Genomic DNA, 9,131 nt, shown 5'->3' with positions numbered 1-9,131 from the left:
AAAAAAAAAAAAAACAAGAGGCTCTATAAATGCATCATTTAAATTACAAGTAAAACTTTTTCACACACTTGGAGAGTTATAAAAAAAATAGAAAAAAAAAAAAAGTATCACGGCGGTGCACAATGGAAATAAGACAGTGCTCGAGATGCACTCTTGTTCTTTCTCCATGTCAAAAGGGCATACGAAGCCTTTGCACAGCACTAGCGGAGCCTCCCGCCTCTCTCCCCCTCCTCCACGTCCTCTCCTCTTCCTCTTCTTCCCTCTAGTCCATTAATCTTTAGACATGAATCAGGAAAATACGATCGAACACCCCCTTTAAAAAACAAGAAAGCGAAAGTAAATCCCTTGAGAACAAACGAACGAGGAGGAACGTCGACAGTGGACCTCTGCCCCCTCCCTCCCTCCCTCCCTCCCTCCTTCCCCCGACCAAGCAAGCAAGCGAGGGAGGGAAAAGAGGGGAGGGAGAGGAGAGAGGAGAGGAGGGCATGCAGAGAGGGAGGGAGGGGCCCGGGAGACGCCCTTCAGGAGGCCTCGCGCCCTTTGGAAAGACGACCTATTGACCCCGAGCGCCTGGGCCTGTGTCCTCCGCACCACGTCTGCAACAACCGCCTTCCACTCAGTCACAAGCTTACTATCACAATTTATTTCAGTTTTCTCTTCTTAGCTTATAAACAATAAAATAAAGATAAGATAAAAACATGAGAAAAAGTAATAAGAGTAGTTATAGTGGAAATAGTAATAGTAGTAGTAGTAGTAGCAGCAGTATAATAATAATAATAATAATAATAAATAAGTTATAATAATAATATAATACAATAATAATAATATAATGAAATAATAATAGCAATAACAATAATCATGAAATTCAAAAAAAGCTTAAATGATACATCTTTATTAATAAATATAGCGATGGGGTCGATACATTTTTTTTTGTTTAAACTATTCCAATTCCATCTTTAATTTTTTTTACATTTACAATTCATATATTGTGTTGTTTACAGGACGTGGGGGCTGGCTCATTCAACCAATCTAAAGCCCGGGGCCCGCGGGGGGGGGGGGGGAAGGGGGGGGAAGGGAGAGGGAAGGGGGAGGGGAAAGGGAGGGGAAAGGGAGGAAGGGAGGGGGAGGGGAAAGGGAGGAAGGGAGGGGGAGGGGAAAGGGAGGAAGGGAGGGGGAAGGAAGGGAGGGAAAGAGGAGTCGGATGTGGGGGAGGGAAGGGAGTGAGAGAGAGGGGGGAGGGAGGGAGGAAGGGAAGAGGAAAGGGCAAGAAGGAAAATGGGGGGTGGGGAGAGGGGAGAGGGGAGAGGAGAGGGGAGGGGGGTGCTCGCCATCCACATTTCAAAATAAGCGAAACAGGGGCAGCTTAAGAAACAATCCTTATTATTTTTGTTGTTGTTGTTGTTGTTGTTGTTGTTCTCGTTAATTTTTTTTTTTTTTTTACAGAAGCAGGCAGGTCAGGTGCTCACCCACTGGCCAGACGTGAAAGAATTCCACAAGGACTTGGCTCACTACTCAAGTCCAAAGGATTCCTTAAGTTCAAGCCAAACAGCAGGAGCATAAACAAACAAATAAAAAAAAAAAAAAAAAAAAAAAAAAAGGGTAAATATATGGACACTAAAGAAGTCGTATGTGACAAATAAAATTACAAAAAACTCCCTTGCCAAAAATAGACACCCCACTAAGAATCTTACATACAAAATTGAATACATGAACCATACAAAAAATATATATGTATATATATATAAAAGACGTGACCCAAAAACAAAAACAAAAAACAAAAAAAATTCCTATAACATGTATACAATTAAAGCAATATAAGCATTTGAATTCCACCACCCTAGCCCAGGATAAGCACCATAAACCTGTAATAATATAATAATAATAATAATAATAATAATAATAATAATAATAATAAATAATAATCACAATGATAAGAAAGAGACACATTTAACATTACTTCAGGATTACCTTCGCCATTGAACAAAAATAAAATAAATAAATATAATATATAAATAAAAATATATGCAACAAAACTAATTTAAAAAAAAAGGTAGAAAATGGAACAGGAGAGGAAGGGGGGGGGGGTAGGGGAAGGGAGGTAAGGAAGGAGGAAGAAGGATAAGAGGGAAGGAGGAGGAGGGGGAGGGGGAGGAGAAGGGAGGGGGGGGGACTAACCATTTAAAGACATGAAATTGATATAAAAAAAAAAGTGATGTTCATTTCATCGGTTTTTCACTTTGTTCGGTTGACCTGAAGCGCAAAAAATAATACAATAACGGCTTGCCTCTCTGCCTAAGTGGCCACCGGATACAACGACCAGCACCACCGCTATCCATAAGAAAAAAAAACTACATAAACATTTTCTTTAAATATAGATATATAGAACTTCTAAAACATTGTGGAAGCCATTTAAAGTGGAAGACTAAGTGACAACGCGACCACTTAGGAGGCAAGTGTCTTTTTGAAAGTAAAAAATAAATCTTAAAAAATAAAAGTCTAAAGGGCTTTCGCTAACACAGTTGGGGGAGGGGGGGGAGGGCGCCTGGGGTGGAGGAAGAGGGGGGGGGGAAATCTATTGTCTTTCGTTGGACGCGGATCTATTTATTCGGGGAATATTTCAGTGGCCTTTGATGAGATCTTCAATAACAGCTTTAAAGAAAAATAAAAGAAAAAATAAAGAGATCAAGGGACGTGTCTTATAATGCCAATATGGAGATATCTCATATCCAACCGAACTTCAGACGGATACGTCGGAATAGACAAGGGGGGGGGGGGGGGAACGGTCTAGCTAAATTTATAAAAAAAAGAGCCAACAGAAAAATTAAGACACTAGACTATCGGCCACTGATACCCACTGATAACGTATCCGGTCTTAACAATGCCACAAAAAAAGATACATTCCTCACCCGCGGCTTCCAAAAAAGAAAAAGAAAAACAAAACTATAAAAAACTAGGAGCATGCCCATTATCATTAACTATTTTCCTTGCCGACATGTGCGTCTACTACAAGAGAAAAAAAATCTGAATATATATGCACTTTTTTTTGGAAAAATGCGTCACCTTGAGTCACTCCACTTGCAAATTTTGTTTTTACTTTCAATCATGTCTTTTTTGCGTGATTTTGTTTCCAAGTCAACTGTAACAACAACAATAATGCAATAAAATGTATGATCATCACTTTCAATCACTATATATAATAAAAAAAATAATAAAAACAAACAAGCACATTTTTTTTTTACCTATCTTATATAATGGGAGGTTATTGCATACGTACTTTTTGAGATCACGTGACTAAGGCGAGAAAATCGATTCAATATTCTAACAAAAGAAGATTTGTACAACATATAAAAAAGAGCAGGCAATCTTAGTCTTATCCCCAACACCTTCACATATTGCAAATATTGCAGATTCTGGGTTTATGCAACACTATTCCATGTACTTCCCAAACTGTACGGAAACTACCTAGCAGCCTCGACAAATATATTAAAAAAGTAGGGAGGGGGGGGGGGCAATCATGAAATTATATATATATATATATATATATATATATATATATATATATATATATATACATATACATATATATAATGATTGCTGTTAAGAAGCACCCTTCATATACTCATTCCACAAGCATGTGACAGTATTCAAAGCATCCCTTGCTCCGAGCCGCCTGGAACCAACATATATTTATTATATATTATATAGCATACATATATTGCATAATATGTCTACGTTATATAATATATAGCATTCACACGTTTCTTCCTATTCTCCTTGGCCCCTTCTCCCTTCCTCCTCCTCTTCCTCCTCCTCCTTTTCTTGCACTTTTTCCTTTCACCATTCATCGGGACACCCAACCACCAGGCGGTCTCGTCAAAGCAGTACATTTGCAACTGGGGCGCAAAACACAGAGTCTCCAGTACACAAAACACCATTCGAGGGAAGCGCAGAAGATTGAAGTTCACATCACTACATTTTTTTTTTCCCCCTTGTTTTTCTTTCCATTCGTCAAGTTTTTTTTCTTCTTTTCTTTTCTTTTCCACAGTTCACTTCACACACACACTGTGTTATCACTTTTTTTTTTTTCTCTCTCTCTCTCTTCTCTTTCTTCTTATTCTTCTTCGCGTGAGGTTATCACAAGTACCTCTCTTCTCTCCCTCGGCTGCTGGGGAGTTCGGGCGTCTGGGGGCTTCCGGGAGGCGCTGGTGGGCGTAGGCAACTTGGCGGGCGGGCGGGCGGGAGGGAGGGAGGGAGAGGGCGGTCAATGTGCGGGCGTACGAGCGGGCGGGCGGGCGTGCGAGCGGGCGGGCGGGCGGGCGGAGTTTGCTTGTAGATGGTGGGGATCAAGAAATGACTCGAGTGACTAAATGTTCTTCCGACCTTGGCTGGGGCACGGCTGCGTTTTGCCTTTTTTCCCCATTCTTTTTCCTCCTCTTTCTCTCTCTCTCTCTCTCTCTCTCTCTCTCTCTTTCTCCCTCTTCACGTCCCTCTTTCTTTGGGTCGTGAAGGGAGGAGCTGGAGCAGGAGAAGTAGGAGGAGCAGGAGGAGGAGATGGAGGAGGAGGAGGAGGAGGAGGAGGGGATGGGAGGGAGGGACACGACGTAGCGTCGTCTCCCTCTCCTCTTCTCTCTCTCGCTCTCTTTTTTCTCTCTCATTCTCTCTCTCTCTCTCTCTCTTTCTCAAGAGACCCAGCCGGCGCCATGGCCAAAGGAGGTCCAATTAATAAAAAAACAATGGTTCATCACAGATAGACTGTACAGAGCTAATTACAACATCCCTACGACCTCCTCAGAGACCTCGGCCCCGGCTGGCAGGACGTCGACGAAGGCGCAGCAGCCTCGGCACTGTGCCCCGCCGCCAGGGTCTGTCTTTTCACTAAAATCTAGACGAAAACGGTTTAATCTATCACAGCGACGAGCGCAGCAGCGAGGGATTTTGCGATCCGCTGACCGAACCTCTTCACACCCTTTGGCTCCTTCTTTCCATCCTTTTTACTGTCTTCCCGCCGCTCTTCTGCGCAGGGGGAAAGGGGGGAGAGAAAAAGAAGGAAAGGTCAGTCAAATCTCTAAAAAGAACTCCTTACAAGACTGTGCTATTCACAGAACGTACATTGAGCAATTTTGGTACAAGCAGGATGTTCATGAATTTTTGGTTGGATCTTTCTAGCTCACCAGGACCCCCCTCCCACCTCCCTTATCAATGAAACTAACGAAAATTACCCGGGAAGAACCTTATTATTCTTATTCTCCCTTTTTTAAACAAGGAGGACAATAACATTATTTTCCTTCAACCAAATTACTCTGACCTTTTGAACAACGAAAAGAAAGTAAAACAAATCACATTCCCTTGCTTTGTTTTGTATCTAATATGATCTCTTACTTGTCCAACCGGAATAAAAACTAACAGCATTAAAATGAAGGGTAAAATAGCTTACCTGATCTGTGCGTTGCGGCTTTGATATACCTCTGGTACTTCACAGACACTTCCTCTGTAAATCTACATCTGTAATCAGTCATCACAGTTGCCAGGTCATCCTGATTGGGGGGAAAAGAAAAATAAATAATTAATTAAAGGCTAAAGGAGGGATCTGTAAATGGACAGCCAATTCCTTCTCATCTTATATCATTAAAAAAAAGTTTTAAAAAAAACCAAGAACTCTTCAAAAGGAATACTTACATAGGTAATGACCCGATGTGTGTTTTGTATGTATTTGTTTGGTTCACTGGGAGGCATATGCGCTACTTGTCTGATCACAGTGTTGACGTCGGCCGCCGAATACCTGAGAGGAGGGAGAGAGAGAGTCAATATTAGTCTTTTTTTGCCTTGAAGTCTTGTGATCATACTGTTTGGTACTTTTTTTTATATAACGATCTCTTCATATTCCAAAATCAATAAGCAAATACGTAAATTGATAGGCAAGTAAATGAAGCGTGTGTTCGATCACTCACCCTTCGCTTTTCGCTACAAGGCACTTGAACTGGTCGTCGTTAATATTATGTGGAAGATTCTGCAGGAACATTCTTAGGAGCTCCTCCCTCGCCTTCTCGTTGGGGAGCTTGACGTGGATGTTGTAAGTGAAGATCCTTCTGAGGTCTTCCTCCAGGAGCCACGGCTGGTTGGTGGTGCCCAGGACCATGAGGCCGTCGTTGAAGGTGGACGGGTCGATGCCAGCCGGGTAAGGCGGGTTCAGCGTCGTCAAGCCTGAGGAAGAAGGGGAGGGAAGGGTTACACAGGGCTCGCAGCTCGAGTCTCGGACACAGGTCACGTTAGATAGGACGTCACTAAGAGGAACACTCAACAAAGGGAAACACCTACCTCTAATTTGGGCCAGAAGCTCGGCCTTCGCCCGGAGTGCGGTCTGGCTGGACCTGTCGTAGCAGAGCGCGTCCACCTCGTCGAACAGGATGACTGCGGGCGTGTGCATACGCGCGTGGTCGAACAGGTACCGCACGATCTTCGGGGCCTCCAGGGGCGCCTGCGACGCCAAGTACGCGGTGGAGATGCCGATCAGGATGGCATCGTTGGTCTCCTTGGCGAGCGCCCGTGCGAGACACGTCTTGCCGGAGCCCGACGGCCCGAACAGCAGCACGCCCTTGCACGTGCCCTGCGTGCCCTCGAACACCTCGGGGAACGCCTCGCTCAGGAACAGGTTCTTGAGGGCGTCCTTCGCGGTGTCGAGGCCGACCATGGACTGCCAGCCGAAAGTGGGCTTCTCTATGACGATGGGCAGCGCCCCGACGGCGTACTGGGGCGGGGCGCGCATCTTGGGCTGCGTCTCGTGCAGGTCGTTGTCCAAGTCCGACAGGTTGGCCGTCACGTTGTGCGCGTCCGAGTGGTTGTCGGTGTCGGAGTCGCGCATGGACTCGGTCGCGCTGGCCAGGTCGGTGATGGAGGCGCAGCTGGCGGACTCGAGCACGGGCGTGGACTCGCTGCCGGTGGGGCTCAGGCGGCCCAGCTTCCCGGTGAGTACGGGCGAGGGGGTCTTCTTTCGGACGCTCTCGGTGTCGGACTTCCCGTCCCCGGCCTCCTCGGAGCTAGGAACGGACTCTGCGCCAACGCTCGCCTTGTCGTCCTCGAGCTCGTCCTTGGGCGTGGAGACTCGGGTGCTTGGCTTGGGAGCCTCCTCCTCCTCGGGCTCGTCTTCCTCGCTCTCATTCTGCTCACTAGTCTTTTCAGGCGGAGAACCGTCGCCATCCTTCTTGGCGGAGGGGGACGGCGGCGTGATGTGCGTCTTCTCCAGCGCCTTCGTGATGGCGGCCACGGCGCTCGGGGCGGACGCCGGCCGCTCCTGCGCCGCCAACGTCTTGCTCGAGCTGTTCAGCGAGTCGTCGCCAACCATGGTCGTGCTCGAGGCGTCGGAGTTGTCCAGCTTCTGCAGCGACTTGCCTCCCGCGGCGGAGAGGAGGCTGCTCACCACGGGCGCCAGGATGCCCGCGCCCGCCGCCACGCCGGCCGCGCCTATGGCCACTCCGGCCAGTGGGTCAACGCTTCTGACGGAACCGCCGCTCATGCTGGACGCCATGCTGGTGTGGTGCATGGGCGACGCGGCGTGGGACGGCATGCTGTGGGGCGTCACCGGCGCGGACGAGGGCGGCGCACTCAGAATGTCTGTGGGGTTAAAACCAGGGTGGGTGAAGCCCACTGGGGGCCCGTGTGCGGACATGGGCATGTGCCCTGGGTGCTGGGGATGGCCCCCATGCGCGGACATGGGATGGCCGGGCATAGGGACGTGGGCGGCCAAGGCGGGGTGGCCTGGCCCAACTGGGTGGCCTGGCCCAACAGGGTGGGCGGGACCAGCAGAAGGGTGAGGGGTGCCTAAGAGGCCCGAGGTCATCATGCCGCCCACGGCGCCCACGGCTGCTACGCCCGCGGCCGCGGCGGCGACTGTCCCCATGCCGCCGTGTCCTCGCTCATCGATGTCGTCATCGTCATCGTCGTCCTCCTCGTCGTCTTCATCAGAAAGAATTTCATCGTCCTCATCATAGTCGTGCACTTGCGCTCCGCCGCCCGCGCCGGCGAAGCTGTCCATGAGGGCACCCATGCCGCCCGCGAAGGCCCCAGCGAGGGCGCCCGCCATGTCGGGATTCATGGAGGGCAGGAAGGAGGGCATGTTGGAGAGGAAGCTGCCGGCGCCGCCGTCCATGGGGGCTCCCATGCCGGGCATGCCGGCGCTCATGGGGCTGCTCATGGCCCCGCCCATGTCCGGCGCACCGCCGGGCAGGGCAGCCGGGTTCATGTTGAGCAGGCCCTGCAGGATGCTCATGGTCTGCATGGTGGGCAGCGAGACGCCGCACATGTCTCCGCCGCCCATCTCGCCGCCGCCCACGCCGCCCTCGCCCCCGCCGTAGGGGTTGCTCATCGTGTGAATGTTGTGCTCATGGCCGCCGTACTCGTAGTCCTCGTCGTCGTCCTCATCATCATCCTCATCGTAATCGTCATCGTCGTCGTCGTCGTCGAGCTCATCGTAGGCACCCTGGGGCAGGTTCTGCTGCATGTTGGCCAGCAGAGCCTCGAACAGCTCCAGGTCCATGCCGGCGCCGCTTGAGGGGTCCTGCGGGGAAGAAAATGGCGAGTTAGGACTGTTGGCAGGGACGCGGAAACAGAGTCACAATGAGACATGGGCTAATTCAGCAGCCAGGACCTAAGCACGGACACCGAAAGCTAACACACACAATTGTAGCAATGACCAAGACCCAATAAGGTAACAGGTGAGCTTGCAATCTTGTGTGAGTGTGTGAGTGTGTGAGTGTGTGTGTAAGTGTGCGCGCGAGCTGCAAGGTGGGTTTAGTATGTCGGGCCGGGGGAGGGGTCACTGGCCCTGCCCGCTGCCCGAGTCATCCCCCCCCCCCCCCCATCGATCCCCTTCCCTGCAACAATCCCCAGCCAGGTACCGTTTGGCGCGGCCCATCGGGATCAATTATGGCCTCGACATTCTTTCGGTTTCGACAGATTTAAGGTTCCGGAAAAGTTCGATTCTTTTCCAGTGTAATAATTATGTACAGAACGTTGGGTCTGCAACACACTAGGAAACAGCGCGCCCCGGATCACCAACTGCATTCCTGCATTTGCAAATGGAAGTAACACGCGCTCCCGCGCCGTCGCCGTCATCTGTTGCGATCATTAGCCGTTGT

General features: G+C 49.3%; 1 protein-coding gene across 1 annotated transcript in view; it reads right to left on the bottom strand.

Annotated features, from left to right (window-relative positions):
- Positions 1 to 1,380: 1,380 nt before the first annotated feature.
- The window catches only part of LOC125040300 (fidgetin-like), a 28,558-nt gene continuing 20,807 nt past the window's right edge, over positions 1,381 to 9,131 (bottom strand). The window contains exons 2-6 of the mRNA XM_047634854.1: positions 6,316 to 8,551; positions 5,949 to 6,201; positions 5,677 to 5,779; positions 5,435 to 5,534; positions 1,381 to 5,013 (exon numbers count right to left, since the gene is read on the bottom strand). Coding sequence (XP_047490810.1) covers positions 4,898 to 5,013; positions 5,435 to 5,534; positions 5,677 to 5,779; positions 5,949 to 6,201; positions 6,316 to 8,551 — 2,808 coding nt within the window. The 3' untranslated portion in view covers positions 1,381 to 4,897. The remainder of the gene's footprint in view (positions 5,014 to 5,434; positions 5,535 to 5,676; positions 5,780 to 5,948; positions 6,202 to 6,315; positions 8,552 to 9,131) is intronic.

This window comes from Penaeus chinensis, chromosome 29 (genome assembly GCF_019202785.1).
Source record: "Penaeus chinensis breed Huanghai No. 1 chromosome 29, ASM1920278v2, whole genome shotgun sequence".
NCBI lineage: Eukaryota > Metazoa > Arthropoda > Malacostraca > Decapoda > Penaeidae > Penaeus > Penaeus chinensis.
This window is presented reverse-complemented; position numbering and strand designations above follow the sequence as displayed.